At 38.2% G+C, this 18447-nt stretch overlaps 1 protein-coding gene across 11 annotated transcripts in view; it reads left to right on the top strand.

Moving 5' to 3' along the window:
• UTRN (utrophin) overlaps window positions 1-18447 on the top strand; it is a 546896-nt gene that overhangs the window by 282098 nt on the left and 246351 nt on the right. For all 11 annotated transcript variants that reach the window (XM_078054618.1, XM_078054624.1, XM_078054617.1 and 8 more), the window contains 5 exons: window positions 639-788; window positions 3874-3949; window positions 11110-11324; window positions 13642-13759; window positions 17300-17505. In XM_078054618.1, coding sequence (XP_077910744.1) covers window positions 639-788; window positions 3874-3949; window positions 11110-11324; window positions 13642-13759; window positions 17300-17505 — 765 coding nt within the window. The remainder of the gene's footprint in view (window positions 1-638; window positions 789-3873; window positions 3950-11109; window positions 11325-13641; window positions 13760-17299; window positions 17506-18447) is intronic.

Below are 18447 nucleotides of genomic sequence, written 5' to 3'. Positions count from 1 at the left end.
ACCCACTAATTTGATAAAAGATTTTAACGAGTACGATTAAGGCATTTTGGGAAAGAAACGCTTAATAATGATGAAAAAATATGTGGCAAACAATTACTAAGTTTTCTTTTCAAAATGTGACAAATACTTAACAAACTTCTTCCTGTTTTATCTAAAAATTTCAATAGTTTTCTTGGAACATCCCATTTTGTAAACAATTGGGGGCAGTCACAAAGAGTGGGACAGTATATTAGGATAGGTAGGTAGAGATGAGGTAGAGATGGATGCCTAAAGTGTTCCTGTTGTTTCTTTCTTTTGCCTTTGATTAGAATAGACATTATTTTCATTATCTAAGAACAGTATGTTAAAGTATCAATGTAAATATGATATAATATGACCCTGTTAAGAGATGGGGGTCAGGGGAGGGACTGGAGCGGAAGTTCATACAAATACGCACTGTAAGTATGTGTTCATTCCCATATCAGTTAGAGTTTGTTAACATAAGTTCAGGCTTCTTATAAGTTTATTTTCCAAGAAAAGTTAAAAACATTAGAAGTCCACATTCATAAGAATATTTCCCAGAGAGATTTCTGATGCAGTTCTTGAACTTTTCCCAGTATGACAACTTTCTAACTGCAACTCTATTCTGACTCTTTTAGGACTTAACCCAGGAGATAGACGTACAAGCTGAAAAACTCAAATGGTTGAATAGAAATGAATTGGAAATGCTTTCAGATAAAAGTTTGAGTTTACATGAAAGAGAAAAAATTTCAGAAAGCTTAAGAACTGTAAATTCGACATGGAATAAGGTGTGCATTATTAATTACTGTGATGACTATCTCATGGTTATTGATTTTGTTGTCAAAGGAGTGAGATCGTGTAAGTGTTTTGTTTTCAAGTATACCCAAATTTGGGCATATTTTATTAATGCTTACTAACGTTTGTAATTATTATTTTTTTCATCTGTCATGGACAGAAACCTATATCCTCAATACTTTTTATTTTATGTGGGATATTTTGTCTGGGGATCTATATGTTTTATGCTACATTAAATAATGAATATATATTAGAATTAGCCAATACAATACCATATAAAATCATAAAATTGTAAATTAAGAGCATTAAAATAATGCTCTGATGTTGCACATGACTTCTCACATATGTAGGTTTATTTTAATGATTTTATTCATTTAATTATTTTTATTTATTTTTAATGATTTATTCATTTATTCATATGTTTACTAGGTTCCAGGTGGAATGTAATAGCATGTGCTACAAATGACTAAGATGAGGTCCTTTCCCTCGTGCCATTACTTTTTTTTTTTGCAGTTAAAACAATTAAGAGCAGATAAAATCATAGATTTCTATTTCTTTTGCCCTGGAACATACCATATCTGAATGTGAGGTCTGTCTGAGACAATGTATATGTCTCTGTCCCTGGATAGATCCCTTATCAGTCATTTTTTCCTTTCTTGATCCCCTTGAAATGATAGCCATCATCCTATATCTAATGATGCAGATGCTTTATTGATCTAGACTCTCTAACTGAGAATTACTGCCTTGATGAGTCAGTGTTACTGATGACTCACACATGTATATCTCGGGCCTTGACCTCTCTCCATATTCTAGACTTACATGTACAATGGCCTGTTCAGCATATCCACTTGGCTATGTAATAGGTGTCTCAAACATACAAAATCGAGCTCCTGATCTCCACCTCCTCCCTGTGCTTTGCTTTACTTCTCCCACCTCAGTTGCTAGTAATTGCTCATTATTGTTTGGTCAGAACCTTTGGAGTCAATCTTAGGTGAGTTATATTTCACTTTAAAGAACTCCAAAGCTTGGAGTCATCACCAGCGTCTCCTTCAAAATACATATCTGTTTGATGGATGGTTTGATGGATGGCTAGATGGTTAGATACATGATAAAGTGAATATAGCAAAATTCTAACAATTGTCGATGTTGGGTGGCACATTGGGTATTCCCTGTACATTTTTTCAGCTTGTTTTTAGGTTTGTAGAATTTCCTAGGTTTGACTGCTTTTCATGAACCCCATTGCCACTAACTTGTTTTTAAGCCATCATCATCTCTTGTCTTGATTTCTGCCATGGCCTCCTCACTGATGTCCCTGCTTCCTCCTTTGCCCTTTGTCAAAGCAGCCAAAGTATTTGTTAAAACATAATTCAGATCAAGTAACTCCTCTGACCAAAGCCCGCTAATGGTTTTCCATCTCACTTGGAGGAAAGGCTGAATTCCTTAATGTGACTTACTAGGCCCCTGATGTTCTGGTTTCCTTTTTTCTCCCCAACTTCATCTTCTCTTCTCTCTCCCTTACACTCCTGTCTGGACATGTTGGCCCTGTGTCAGACATGCGAGACTCAGTTTGTGTATATCCAGTCGGAGCACACATCTTTTCTTAACCTAAAGGATGTCAGTAGACATTGTGTAGAATAGGGCACCCTGGTTAATTTGGGAGCACTGTGTTAGACAAAGCTGAGACTTCCTTTATCATAGGATTTCATGTAGATTTAACTCAACCTAGATGAATTATAAGTGTCCAATATCAGACAGTACTTACTGTGCAGAGAATTTTGATAAACGCACTTTGGGAAATACTAACCTGGGGTATTTCATTCATGCATGCATTTATTCATCAGTAGTTTTGGACTGGACTCTTTCATTTTGAGAACTAGGAATCCAGCAAAGAGTATGACACTGCTTCTAACCCAAAGAGTTTATTGTGGGTGAGACAAGTAACCAAGCAATTGTAAGGTAGAGGTATCCACAGGGACACAAAGGTAGAGCACTTACCTGGCTTTGGGAGGTAATCATGGAAGATTTTGTGGAGGACATCATATCCATGTGAATTTATAAAGAATGAATAAGTATGGATCAGATGAAGAATGGGGGAAGGGGCATTGCAGGGAGAAGCAGCAGCAAGTGAAAGGGTCTAGAGGAGACAGAGAATGAGCATGGTGCATTTGGGTCCCGGGAATAGCTCAATGTGAAGTGGAAGGATGAGAGATGCTTGCAGAGACCAGATCCTAGCGGCCTCCCCATGCATCACAAGGAATTTGAGCTCCATCTTGAGAACAGTTCACCACCTTGAGAGTAGTGGGCAGCTACTGATGGGTTTTAAGCAGAAGAAAATTACATTTTGAAAGATCACTATAGCTGTACAGTAGAGATGGATGGAGCGATCCTAAAGATGGAGAGCCTTAGGACATCAAGATATCAAGGAACTCCTCTGAGCAAAGGCCACTATCCAGGACAGGAAAACTGATCTGAGAAGATCAATGAGAGTCATTAGACAACCTTATGAAGGGAGTGTCAGGGAAACAGATGATAAATTCAGATTTGGACATGTCTGAATATCCAGTTGACAGAATGAGCTGGACTAAAGATATATTTTTTGGAGTCTTCAGCTTTTTAAAGCTCCATATGATAAATGAAACCATTAGAAATGAGGACCCAGGGAAAGAAGCCAGGGCCAAGGGTAAGAAGACCAAAAAAACCTCCCGTGTAGAATGTCAGTATTTGATGGATTGGCAGAGGAGAATGAGCTGGTGAAGGATGCTTAGAAGATCAATCAGAGAGGGAGGCATTAAGTCAGGATTGCAGAATATTCACAGTATCCCGGGGAGAGGGAGGGACAGCATTCAGTGTTCCAAAGGGCTAGGACAGCTAAGGACTGGCTGGCACTCTTTACCATAATGTCGGTGGAGGGGGCGCTCTGGGAAGACTGCAGTGGATATGAAGGTGGAGACAGAAGCTCAGGCGTTGAGGGGGATGAAAAGCAGCAGAACTATCACTTAGAATAACACTTCCTCTTTCAAAAATATAATCGTCTTTATTTATATAGTATTCTTCTCTTTGTTTGGCCTGATGCTGTAGATATGCAGAGAAGTGCCTAGCACATTGAAGGAACGCATCCAGGAACCTTGTTCTGTGTCTCAGACAAGAATTGCTGGTAAGATACAGTTTACTTCTTCACAAAAAATGTTTATAAGCATAGCAAAATTTTATGATGGTAAGTATAATGTCAGAAAAACTTATTTAAAAACACACTGCAATTGTGATTTATTATTCTACTTTTCAATATTTTGAAAAGAATGAAAAAAAAACACAAAACATATTTCACTGCCTAGTGTGTGCAAGGCATTCCTTCTTTGGTAGTTAAGACTTCTCACCTTTCCTGGGCCTAGAGTGGGATCTGGGCCTCCTATGCGGAGGCCCCTGAAGGCAAGGGGAATGCAAGGTGGGTGAATGGAGGGATAGTCTTCTGGGGACACGCAGTTTTTCAGGACATCAGCTATAACCTGCTATGTCTGCTGTGTTAACGTGTTCTGGAGTTGTGTTAATTAGACACTGATAATGACCGAAAACAAAAAGTTTGGGTGGATATCCTGGGAATCAGGTGAGAGGTGGGGATTCAGAAGAATTCTCCACCCCAGGGAAGGTCTTTACTGACAAATGCTGATCACTAAGATTTGAAGAAAGAAGAGTTTTCTCACTCTTTCATTTCCTTCTCTCCTTGTCTGGAGTAGAGGGCAGGCTGCTGCCCAGTAGCCACTGTGGTCACTGCTCATCACTGCCTTGCAGGCTCTGGAAACCTCCTTGCCCTGCTCTCCCTCTGTTGAGTCACCAGGCAAACCCCCAAGTGTGATGAACCCTAACTTTCCACTTCTTCTGTGCCAACTATGGGGCTGCTGCTGATTCCCCCTTTCCTCCTCTTCCTCTCCTTCCCCTCCACCCATCATCCTTCTCTCGTCTTCCCTCCCCCTCCACCTTTTCCTTGTCCCTCCCCCGCCTCCTGTTTCTTCTGAGGATTCTGAAAAAGTGTTGAGTGACAAAGTTTTTTAAAAACTTTTTTGAGATCACAAACTTGATGAGAGCCAAGTTTGTAATCTGTTTTATATTTCCCAGTACCTCGCCCCCCAAATACCTGGGGCCTGATAGGTCTGTTGATTATATTCAAAACACTTGAATTAACATTTGGGTACTGCGGCTTTGCAAACACAAGCTCAACTCTATACCTACAGGGAACAGACTTGATACATTTTATGAAAGAGCAATAGGTTATCTTACCTTTTGAAGCATCATTATGACAAAGGAACAGAGAACATTTTAATACACAAAATTTTAATACACATTTAGAAGTATAGCGACACTACGCCTTCAGTGGGTGGGTAGTTCATTCTTAATAAGATACTCGTCCCTGGGACAGGTATGAGACCTGAAACTTATTTCAGTGTGTCCCTCTCCTCCTACACAGTGTTCTAATTCCAATTTCTTCTTTTTTATTATGTTAAAAAAAATAACCATTTTAAAGTGAACAGTCCAGTGGCATTTAATACATACGCTTTATTGTGCAATTACCACCTCTGTCTAGGTCCACAATATTTCCATCACTCCAAAGTAAAACCTCTTACTCATTCAGCAGTGTCTCTCCATTCCGCTCTACTCCCACGCCGTGCCGACCACCAGTCTATGCTCTGTCTCCATGGATCACCTATTCTGGGTATTTCTCGTACAGTGTTTCTTTCACTTGGCATATTGTTTTTGAGGTTTATCCAGGTCAGCTTCTTGCTGACCCTCCTCAAATGGGTGCTGAGCACTGAGAGGCAATCCTACTGTACTTTTCTCTGAGTGCCCCTTGCTACCCATCTCTCAACTAATGACCTCTTCTCATTTTTAAAAGACAAAAATACTTTTTGTCCAACAAGATCTTCTTTTTCCCATCAGAGAATCTCTATAAGTAGGTTTACCTACTACATCTGTCCTCACACACTGTGCATACTTCCTTCCTATCCCATGGAAGATTTATCTCTTTCTTTCCAAGATCATCTCCTCCACTTGGGCTTTGGCTCCCATCTTCTCTTGGCTTTTTACTTCCCCTCTTTCTCTCCTCTCTACTGGATCCTTCTCACTAGCATACATTTGGTTGCCGGCAGCTCGGTCTGTGCATTTTCACTGATGTGTCGTGCTCCACTACACAGATCCACTGCGGTCCTCAGGACTGTCTCTTCTAGTGTGCTCATCAGTCCCATGGCTTTAGCCACTTTTTAATTTTAGAGGGTTTAATCAGTTCTTAGGCCAGTACACTTGAAGTCACCCTTGACTCTTCTCCGGATTTCACATCTAATCCGTCAGCAAGTTGTCAGTCCCGTGTCTCATCCCAGCTACTTCCATGGTCTTGAACGCCCTCATCTTTCATCTGTGTTACTGAAATAGTCTCCTTTCTCACTGTCCTGATTCTGTTCTTGCCTTTCCACTCTTCCATAATCTATTCTGGTAGCAGCTAAGTCACGCTTTATAAACATACGTTTTATTGTGTCCCTCCTGGCTCACCACAATCTTGTTCTCTCTTTCTCATCCATACTGAGTGCTGAAGTCTTACTGTGGTCCAGAAGACTGTGTATGATCTGCCTGCTGTCCATCCCTCTAATCTCATTTCTTATCACTTTTCCCTACTTCAAACACACTGGTCTACTTGCTATTTCTAACATGAGAACGTTTCCGTTTATGGCTTCTGTGCTTGCTGTTTCTTCTTTCTTTCTTCTTCAGATGTCTTTTTTTCAGGTATCTGCATGTTTCACACACTCCTTTCATTCAGTTCTCTCCTCAAATGTCACCTCAGCTAGGCCTTTCCTGACCTTGCCCACCATATCTCCAATATATCCTGTCTCTCTCCATCTTCTTATATTGGTTTTACCTCATATCCTCTGTCCACCTACCCCTCCGGAATGCAGGCTCCGTGATGGCGGGCTCTGTGTCTTGCCCACTCCCATCCTGCAGCATCTAGAATAGTGCCGTGCACACAGTACATCCCTACTAGGTATTTGATGGTTTGAAACAATGAATGAATATTGAGGTTGTTTTGAGTGTTTTGAAGCTATAAAGTGACAGTGAAGGTGGGGCAGAGTGGTATGTGAGGTATTCTCTAGGGTATATAATGGTAGAATTGCTGGGTCAGAGAATATGGAGAACTTCTACTTGACTAGATCCTGTCTAGACAACCTGTTGCAGTTCACCCTTCCACCAGTCGTGTGAGGGTTCTCATTGTTCAACATGTTATCAGCGCTTCAACATTGTGTTCTCAGGACCCCTTTACACTTAAAAAATTATTGAGGACCCTCAAAGAGCTTTCATTGTGTGAGTTATGTTTATAAATATTTACCTAATCAAAAAATAAAACAGAAATTTGAAGAATTATTTATTTGTTTAAAGTAGCAATAACGAATCCATTTATTACATGTTAATAAAAATAATATATTTTTATAAATATATTGTTAGAAACTAGTTTTTCTAAGACAAAAACAAATTTAATTAGAAAAGTGGCATTGCTTTACATTTTTGAAAATCTTTTAGTTTCTGGCAAATTAGAAGACACCTGGATTCTCATATCCACTTCTGCATTTGGTCTCTTACTATAACACATGCCATATAGCCTTGAGTAAAAAAAACACTCAAAACCACAATGAGATACCACCTCACACCAGTCAGAATGGCTAAAATTAAACGACAGATGTTGGCGAGGATGCGGAGAAAGGGGAACCCTCTTACACTGTTGGTGGAAATGCAAGCTGGTGCAGCCACTCTGGAAAACAGTATGGAGGTTCCTCAAAAAGTTGAAAATAGAGTTACCCCATGACCCAGCAATTTCACTACTGGGTATTTACCCCAAAGATACAAATGGAGTGATCCAAAGGGGCACCTGCATCCCAGTGTTTATAGCAGCAATGTCCACAATAGCCAAACTATGGAAAGAGCCCAGATGTCCATCAACAGATGAATGGATAAAGAAGATGTGGTATATGTATGTACAGTGGAATACTACTACTCAGCCATCAAAAAAAGAAAAATGAAATCTTGCCATTTGCAATGATGTGGATGGAACTAGAGGGTATTATACTACGCTAAATAAGTCAATCAGATGGGGCGCCTGGGTGGCTCAGTCGTTAGGTGTCTGCCTTCAGCTTGGGTCATGATCCCGGGGTCTTGAGATTGAGCCCTGCATCGGGCTCCCTGCTCCCCAGGAAGCCTGCTTCTCCTTCTCCCACTCCCCCTGCTTATGTTCCTGCTCTCGCTGTCTCTCTCTCTGTCAAATAAATAAAATTAAAAAAAAAGAAATAAGTCAATCAGAGAAAGAAAATTATATGATCTCACTCATGTGGAATTTAAGAAACAGAGGATTGTAGGGGAAGGGAGGGAAAAATAAAACAAGATGAAATCAGTGAGCGAGACAAACAATAAGAGACTCAATCATAGGAAACAAACTGAGCGTTGCTGGAGGGGAAGGGGGTTAGGGGATAGGGTAACCGGGTGATGGACATTAAGGAGGGCACATGATGTAATGAGCACTGGGTGTTATATAAGACTGATGAATCACCAAACTCTACCTCTGAAACTAATAAAACACTGTATGTTAATTAATTGAATTTAAATTAAAAAAAGTTTAAAAAACACTCTACACTTGGGAAAGAATGAATGTGAAAAGGCAAATCACTTATTATGATAATCATAATTTGGGCATCCACAGCCCTTGGAAGGGTTTCTGGGTACCTGTGACCTATAGAGAGCGATAGGGCATTTCATTTCAATTTGCTTTCCCCAGACACCTGTGTGACTGAGCCTTTTTTTCATGTTTCTTTCTTGCTTCCTCTTTCGTGGATTGTCTGTTAGTATTGTTGGAGTTTAAAAAATTATTTTGGTTACAGATTTCTTGTTTAGAGTGTGCATTGCAAATACCTCTCAGTCTATGGCTTCTAACATCTTTATTAATGGTGCTGTTTTCAGAGTTCTTAAATATTAATGGTCTATTAATAGTTTCCCCTTTTTGTGTGTTTTTAAGCATTTTTAGTACTCTGAAGTCATAAAGATTCTGTTTTTATGTTTTCAACTAACAGTTTTACAATTTTGGTTTTCATATTCAGGTCCTTAATCCACCAAGAATTAATTTTCCCAGGGTACATGTGAGGTCAAATTCTGTCCCTTCTCCTCGCTCCAGCCACGGGTGTCCACTCTAACCAGTATCATTTATTGGCCAGTAAATTCCTCCTCATTGATCTTTAATGCAATCTGTGCCAAGGTCAGGTTTCTGTGCCACCCATGCACTGTGGCTCTTCTCTTCCAGTGGCCTCTTTGAATGTCTGGGTCCATAAAACACTGAGTTAATCATTCATTATTAGCTAAGTGATACAACTAAATATCAAGTAGGGCTTAACCCTCCACCTGCTTTGACTGTTTGTGGTCCTTTTCTATATTGATTTGAAAGTCAGATTTTGAATATATGATTTTTGTCAAGTTACACCCAGAATTGCTGGGATTTTTATTAGAATTGGGCTTAATTTACAGGTTGACTACATTTTTTAGAAAATTATTTAAGCCTCATTTAATATACCGTATGCTAAAGTGGATTCCAGATGGATCTAATAATTAATTCAATTCTCTCTTATATCAAAGCTAAAGAAAAAAAAAAAAGCCAACCTCCCTTTCTTAAAAACAAAGCAAGACAAAAACAGGCAAACAAAAAATAGAAAAAAATATTTATCAAATCTTTGGAAAAGACAAGAGTCTAACTTTAAAAGTTCTAGGAAAACAATCCCCCAAGACAAATTAATGGGTTTGATCACTGCAGGTTTGTTAGAATCTATATATTAAAAAGAAACAAAAATTAAATCCTAAAGTAGAAACATTGTTTTCAACAATATGGCAAAAGTTCATCTGTCTTGTAAAAAGAGTTCATCCCAACTGATAAGGAAGCAGATAAAGAACACAGTTATAAATTATACCATATTTGGTTAATAAACACAAAAAAATATTTGTGTTCATTGACAATTAAAAAAACAATAAATGAAGACAGTGGTGAAGGATGTGTTTATCCACTGAAATAGAATATTGTTGGTGTGGATGTAGGAAGTTCATCAGTTCCATACCTACTGTTGGAATTCCAGATTTCCAACTTTTAAGGAAAACAGTTTGTCAATAAGTATTAGCTACATTAACTGTTTTCATTTTCTGATCCAGGAATTCTAGTTTGGGAAATTTACACTAAGGTGGTAATCAAAAGAGTGCAAAATACGGTACATAAGAAGATAATCCTTGCATATTCCTTTTTGAAGTAACGATTTAAGTGTCCAGCTGCAGGATTAAGGGTTAACTGAAAGTTAGTGAGTATATACATAGATTATAACATAAGTATTCACAATGATTTCGTAGCTGGGGCCCAGAGGTGCAGGAACCCCTGGCTCCCGGGGTCCCAAACAGACTGAGTTTGGCCCCTGGCTGCTGACAAAATCCAAAGGCAGAGAAACCAGTGGTGGTGAAAGAAGAAAGGGATTTATTTCAGTGAAATCAACATCAGGAAGACAGAGGACTAGTGTCTCAAAGACTGTCCCCAAAGTGCTGAAAAATCCTTCCAGGTTGATATAAGGAAAATGTGGGACAAAGGTCGGTGTGTACCTGCAGGTGGGCAGTAAAGGTCAAGTCAAACATCGTTCTGGAGTCAAGCAAGCAGGGACTTGCTGACTCAGGGCAGTCCTTATTGCTTGAGGGGGGTAGTTTAGCTTCCCATCAGGGGATGCTTTGCCCTCTGGGTCTTTTGCCTAAGTTTAGAGATACACTTGAAAGAAGAACTTAATCAATTAGAAAGTTTGAGGTCAAAATGGAGGTAGTGGAAGGGCTCTTTCAATTTTATTAAGAATGACTTATACTCATATTATCAAGTTAATTGGAAAAGAATAGAAAATTAGACTAAATTGACTTTATTTATAATTAAGGCAAACATCTTGACAAAATAAAATCGTGGTCCTGATTTTCCTATGGTTGATTTATTTTTTATTTTCTCCCATTTTTTAATTTTCTTTTCCCTTAGTGTCAGTGACTCCTGAGTTTTTGTGGCCCCAGAATGTTGTGGGACGATTTCATTGGCTTTATGACTACCACAGACATATAGATACAACAGGAAATGCCATTGTCATTTTTGTATGAAAAAATCAAAGCTTCCTACAATTTTTTTTTACTTAAACAAAATTTTATGTAAATACACAGACACACATCACCACTAGGCCACCACAATCAGAACATCCTGTTGCTGTATTCATACTTTGCCATGGTTTTAAATTTCAGCTCATCCTGGTGTCCAAAAGGTGGTGCTAGTGTCATCTGCGTCAGACATTCCTGCTCAGTCTCCTCGTACTTCGGAAATTTCAGTTCCTGCTGATCTGGATAAAACGATCACAGAGCTAGCTGACTGGCTAGTCCTCATCGACCAGATGTTGAAGTCCAACATTGTCACTGTCGGGGATATAGAAGAGATCAATAAGACAGTTTCCCGAATGAAAGTAAGTACATCATGTAAAGGCTTGTCAGGGAAATACCACAACACAGAAACAGACAAGATCTGTTTGGATCTCCTTTGTTTGTCCTAAACTCTGGGAGAATGAGCTTTAAAAAACTCTTTATCTGTCAAACCGCCATGCCATGTTTGGCTGGCTCCGAAGAGTAAAGCTTGTCTTGCCTTTCTAGTGTTAGTGAGATGAGGTTTACCAATGTGAAGTTAGAGACTCAGTGTATTTTAAAGTCTAAATCTGATACCCACAAAGTGAGGCACATCAATACAGAAGTAAATTCATGTGAGATTTAATGCCTCGTGTGATGTGAGTTATTTTCCTGAAGCACCTTTTCAACTATTTCATAACAGGCTTATTTAATTGCTGACTTTAGAAGTGAGAATCTCCTGATTAGAATTTTGTCACTATACATATACCGTCTATTTTTTTTTAAAGATTTTATTTATTTATTTGTCAGAGAGCGCACAAGCAGGGGGAGCGGCAGGCAGAGGGAGAAGCAGGCTCCCTCCTGAGCAAGGAGCCCGATGCAGGACTCCATCCCAGGATCCCGGGATCATGACTTGAGCCAAAGGCAGACGCTTAACCCACTGAGCCACCCAGGTGTCCCCATGTACCATCTAATATAGATGTTCAGGATTCATTGTGTGCTAGGTTCTAGGCTATGTGTTGCATAGGGATACTGAAAAAAACATACCAGATAGAAATTGGGAATATACCATAAAATAATAACAGTAGTTATTACTAACTTTTATTAGGTGCTTAATGTGTGCTGGGTAGTTTTCTAAGTATTTTAAATGTATCATCTCATTCACTTTTTTAACAGTCTTTTGAGGTGGTATTGATTTTATCCCCAGATTACAAATATGCCCATGGTGAGGCGGAAGCACCTAGTGCACATAGGTGGACAAGTTGCTGCAGCAAGGCAGAATCTAAGAGAAGCCGTAGGATAGGTCCAAGCCACCTGTTAGGGGAGCCAGGGTGAGGAAGGAGCTTAGTTCACAGCGGTGGAAGGCAGACTATGTAGGATTTTGACCTCTGGAGATGAAGTAAATGACATTCCTGATATAGGGAACAGGGTGAATAAAGACATGGGGCAGGGGAGCGTGAAGGACGTTGGGTCAACTTTGTGCAATAAAGAAGTGTTGTGGGAAGTAAGATAGCAAAGACAGGTTCAAGTTCACTTTGGGAAGGAGCTCGTTGACCGTGTTTTAAGTGTAGGCCCGTTGGGCTTTTAGTCTGTAAGCAGTTGGCAAGCATCGTTTCCCCCTTTTCTTTTCCTTTTTTAATGGTGGCTGCAGACTAATGATAACAATGCCCTGCACTGATGAGAAGACTGGGATGCTTTTTAGTGCTTAGGATAAATTGGAGGCAAGAGATGCTTAAAGCAAGCAAAAGAGCCCTTTCTGAATGGCTAACGTGATGCTATTGCAATTAGTGGAAATAAAGAATAGAAGAAATGGGCTGTGGATGAGGTTTGAGTGATTTAGTTTCAGATGTGTTGTGTTGAGAGGTTCTTGGGCCATTTAGAAGGAAATAATCAGCCTTCATTGAAATGTCTTTCTGGGATTCAGGATTAGAAGTTGTAAATAATCCATCTAGAAATAATATTTGACACTTTTTAGGGCTAATTGAAATCGGCAAAATTAGTGAATTTATAAAGAGGAGGAGCTGGGAGAGAATCTTTGCCATCCTGTTTGTACTTATTGGAAATTGTGTTTTCTAATCGTTACGGCTGTTTATTAGTTCTATGCTTAAAACACACTATATTCCTGATTTTTAAAACTTTTTGCCCCTATTTATTAGCACTTTGACAGAGTCTTTAGAGTGGCATTTTTCATGTCTGAGATTATTTAATTTTATTCCAATATCATCTTTTGAATGTTTCACCCCCATCCCTGTAGGTGACATTAGTTTGTGTTTATATCTCATGTAGGGTGGACACACAAGGTATCATCAGAAATCACTGCTAAGGTTTTCAGACCATTTTCTCATAGGGATTTTCTTCATTGAAGCTCCTCAGACTTGATATAGCCGAGCTGTAAGTTTTCTATTATTTCTTTTCATGAAAACAAAAACACAGAAAGTCAAGTGCCTTGCCAGGTAACCCAGATGAAAAGTGGCAGAGCTGAGATTTGAACCCAGGGCCTTTGACTTCAAACCTTGCTCTTTTCTGCTGTATTGCTGATGCCTCTCTGTCCTGTATAAGAGGAAAACAATTTTGATGTCCGCACACCAGTTTTGCTCTGTTAGTAGTACCCTTTGGGTAAGGCTTATTCACTTAGATTAATAATCATTTTTTTCTTAACAGATCACAAAGGCTGACTTGGAACAACGCCATCCTCAACTTGATTATGTTTTTACATTGGCACAGAACTTGAAAAATAAAGCTTCCAGTTCAGATGTGAGGACAGCAATCACAGAAAAATGTACGTTTAAAAAAATTTATATATCATCCTCTTTCTCTGAAAATGGTAACACACACACATTTTCACAGATTATTCAACCAGAAATTAATATTATTTGATATTTGATACTCTTAAACTACAGTTTTCCTTTGATTTTTATTTTTTGTGGACCTTGTTACTATTCCTATATGAATTCCTTAAAGCGTTAACATTATTACTTTTAAGTAATTACTGGTACATTGGATTTTTTTTTCTTTTAAGATTTCTTTTTATTTTTAGTTTTTTAAAAAAGATTTATTTATGTATGTATATATGGGAGACAGAGCGCATGCATGTGAGTGGGGGGAGGGGCAGAGGGAGAGGGAGGGAGAGAATCCCAAGCAGACTCCAACCTGAGCTCGGACACCAATGTGGGGCTTGATCCTCTGACCCTGAGATCATGACCTGAGCCAAAACCAAGAGTGGGACACTTAACCGATTGAGCCACCCAGGCGCTCCAAGTTAGGATTCCTCTTAAAGGAATCAAAAAACAAAAGTTAGAGAAAACATTGGAATGCAAACCCATGTTTCCATTATAATTAATTAATAAAACCAGATCTTGCTATGTCTTTTAACTTCTCTTCTCCAAATTCATTCCAAAAAGAATTTATTGAGCAACACACTTGTACCTATGGGCCTGGTACTAATTTGGGAATAATTAAGTTAAAAGCAAAATAAAACAAGACAAAAAATAAACGTACACAACAACCACAGCAAAGATCCCTGTTTCATTTTGCTTTCTGACTTAAAATCATCTGTTAAATCTGTATGGCATATAAAACAAAGTCTAAATTCTCAAAAATGTCATATAGGGATAGTCACAGCCTGCTTTCATCATCCCCTCTCCCATACAGCCCTCCACCCATCTGTAGCTATTCTATATTTTAGATATTCTTTAAAATGTCCTGGTAGTTCCTAATTATTTGCATTATTTCTTTCCTCTTGGCCTTTTCTCCCCCGGTAAAATTCTACTCAGCAGCTAAAATGTCACCCCCTTTGTGAAGTCTTTCCCACCCTCTACTGGTCCCTGGTGAACTGTATTTTCTATCTTTAGTTCCTGCTGTGGCCTTTCCCCCCATAATGTCAGTGTAGATCTCACAATTATTTTGATTTTCTCTCCCATAGATGGTAAATATTCACCTTTCTGGCCCTGGGGCCTCCCACAGTGTCCAATACAAATTAAGTACTTAATAAATATTTGTGGCAGACTATAAACTGGAAGGTATTTTATTACCTTGTCTAATAGTTCTGAAGAGAAGACAGTCAAAAGTATGTTTCAATTTTAATATCAATGTGACAGCAGCAATGTTATTGGAAGAAATGAGTTAGCGGAGAACTTTTAGTGTCTTACAATGTTGGTTTATTTTTTACTACATAAGCCATTTTCCTTCTTTCTCCCTCTTTTTTTAAAAAAAAGATTTATTAATTTATTTGAGAGAGAGAAGAGAGAGAGCATGAGCGGGGAGAGGGAGAGAGAATCTCCAGCAGACTCCCTTCTGAGCACTGAGCATGGAGTCTGACACGGAGCCCCGATCCTATGACCCCAAGATCATGACCTGAGTGGAAATAAACCAAGAGTCGGTTGCTCAACCTACTGCACCACCCAGGTGCCCCATTCCTTTTTTTTTTAAAACATTTTATTTATTTATTTGATGGAGAGAGAAAGCACAAGTAGGTAGAGCAGCAAGCAGAGGGAGAAGGAGAAGCAGGCGCCCCACTGAGCAGAGAGCCCGATGTGGGGCTCGATCCCAGGACCCTGGGATCATGACCTGAGCTGAAGGCAGACGCTTAACTGACTGAGCCACCCAGGAGCCCTATCCCCCCCCCTTTTTTTTTAATTGATGGATTCTTTGTGCCTGTTACCCAACTCTGGAGTGATTCCATTTCCTGTTACATGGCAGAAGAGCTTCTCTTCTTTAGCGACACCAAACTATTTACAAAGTCCTCTCCATTTTGCTTTTTCTACCATTTTATTTATTTATTTATTTTTTACCACCTCCTGTTTGTCCAAACTTTCTTTTAAGGTTTTTGACAAGACTTTTCTTTCTTCTTCTGAATATCTTCCCTTTCCAATTTAACTCCCTCTCTTTGTTTTCTCTCCTTTTTTTATTTGGATAGAGGCTGCATAATCTTTGTCATTATTCATCATATGAAAAAAATATTCTCAGCAGGAGTGTACTGCCTATAATAACCTGCTTTTAGCACTTATTCACAAAGAATAGAACAACTTGCTTATTTTTAATGATAAGCTTGTGATATGTGCTCTCACTTGATGTCTTTCATTTTATTTGTTCAATATTAAAGGATTCTATTAGTAATAGCATTGGTCATAAGTACTTTAACTTTTTAACTGACAAGTAGAACATTATGATAAATTCATTCTTTCTTTAAGTGAAAAACTTAGGCAATCTATTTAAACTGTTGAACAAGGCAGCTTAAAACAGATAAATTCAATGAACAATTTTAAAAAATTATTACATATAAGTATAATTTTCAGTGTTCTGAACAATCTTAAATTGATCACTCTTATGGCTTGCTATAATCTTTTGTTATCCCAAGAATTTTACCAATAGGTCCCAATAGGACTTAGCTGCAATGCTATTTTATAGTTCAGTTCTTGCTGGCCCAGTATTTAACTATTGCTCTGCAGTCTGTGAGACATCCAAAGCATCTTCTAGAAGTTTATTTTTAATTTCCTACCTACTTACTATCAGTGGGTTGTTGAAGTCATTCAAAACTATTGTTGACTAGTGCTCAAGATCTTGAACTACTCATGAAGTAATTAGTCAAAAGTTTAAGTTTCTTTAGATCTTTCTTTAGCTCCATGTTAAAAATGAGAAGAGGACAGAAGGTAGGGAAGAAAAAGGGAGGAGAGTACACAGAAGAGAGAGAAAGAAAAATAGAAACAATAAAAAGGAAAGAAGAAAAGAACTAATGTGGATTTTTTTTATGGTAAAGAGCTACTGGGTACATAGAACTTGAATCTAATTTGCTTTTAGTGTTTCTCTTGAACGTATAAAAATACTTTCTTTTAGACAGGTTTCATGCTACAGTAAAACAAATATGAAAAGTATTCTTAGATAGATTTTTTCCTTGTAAAATCTTGACAACCTTAGAATATCTCCTTTGAGGATGACAGGTGACTGCATCTGTGTCTTAAAGTTCTGTCATAAAGTATTGTTACACTCTGCCTTCGTCAAACCAGGGTCTGTGAATATACATTACATAGGAATTTATTTTCTTTAGAATTTTTGGTTTATCCATAGTAGATATTTTTATTGTGAGATATTTCAGGGCATTTAAAATAGAATTTAATTCAAGATTCTTCTTCAAGAATAGTCTCGGAAATGTATCAGTTGTGTAGTGTGGCAGACATGTATTAAATTCCCTTAAAATGTATATGCCGACTTGCCTTCTTTTTCTTTCCTATTTATAACCTTACTTATGAGAAATTTGGTATCAGGTATTTTTCCCCTTTCCTGACCGTTAGTTTCTGGGATTATTTTTATATGCCTCCTCCAGTGGAAAAGGTCAAGAACCAGTGGGACAGCACTCAGCATGGTGTCGAGTTAAGACAGCAGCAGCTGGAGGATATGATTATCGACAGTCTTCAGTGGGATGACCACAGGGAGGAAACCGAGGAACTTATGAGAAAATATGAGGCTCGACTCTATATTCTCCAACAAGCCCGAAGGGATCCACTTATCAAGCAGATTTCTGATAATCAAGTAAGACTCTTTAGATTTGTGTTTTTTTGGCATTATCAGTTTGTTGGATGTACTTTTTTGTTCTGTTGTTAACTGTAATCTTTAGGACCCTTGTCATGATGTTTTCACAAGTGCTTAGAATATACATTGAAATTTATATAAAGAATTTGACCAGGAAGGTTTTTGAAAAATTTTGGGAGGTGTAACAAGTAGAAATATGCCGGTATACCAGATGTATCGCTTATTGACTCTTTGCAAATGGAACACAACCATGAACCAGCATCTAGAAAGAGAATATTTTCAGGATCTTGGGAACCCTCCTTTTGCTCTCTTCCATGTCTACCCTGAAGCTTATTTTTATTTATAAAATTTTCCGAGATTTTCATTTGAGGCTACTGTACTGAACAAATCAGGTAATAAGTTTAGTTTCTTTTAATAGTTTTATAACCAAACTGTTTTATCTATATCGTCAGAATAAGTAACTTTTTCATTGGTTTGAATATAAAGTTGATGATATTGAACATTAATGGTATTTTTTAAGTGCTATTTTAAATTCTCTCTATAATTACAGAAAATATTTTTGAATTAGAGGTTATAGTTTTTAGGTTATATTTTGGCATAACATTTATTTACCCTTCAGAGAGCCTAAGATGAAAGTGTACATTTGTAAAGAATATATGGGAAACAAAATCTAAAACATGAGAGCATGTTTTCATAATTCACACATGTAGAAGTTCCATGGTTACAATTTAAAAATGAAGTGGCCAGGTGTCCTGATTTTGTGGCTCATTTTCTGTGTTTCTGACATCTGCTGATTGTTTTCACCAAATGACTCAAATATAATAATCAGCAAAGCCCTAGGAAACTTAACTAGAGAAATACAATTAAAAAGTGAGATCAATGCTTCAATCATCGGGTATTCAGAATATAGCTTTCTAAACAAGAGTGTGGCTCTTTTCTACT

Source organism: Halichoerus grypus, chromosome 9, assembly GCF_964656455.1.
Source record: "Halichoerus grypus chromosome 9, mHalGry1.hap1.1, whole genome shotgun sequence".
Classification (NCBI taxonomy): Eukaryota; Metazoa; Chordata; class Mammalia; order Carnivora; family Phocidae; genus Halichoerus; species Halichoerus grypus.
This window is presented reverse-complemented; position numbering and strand designations above follow the sequence as displayed.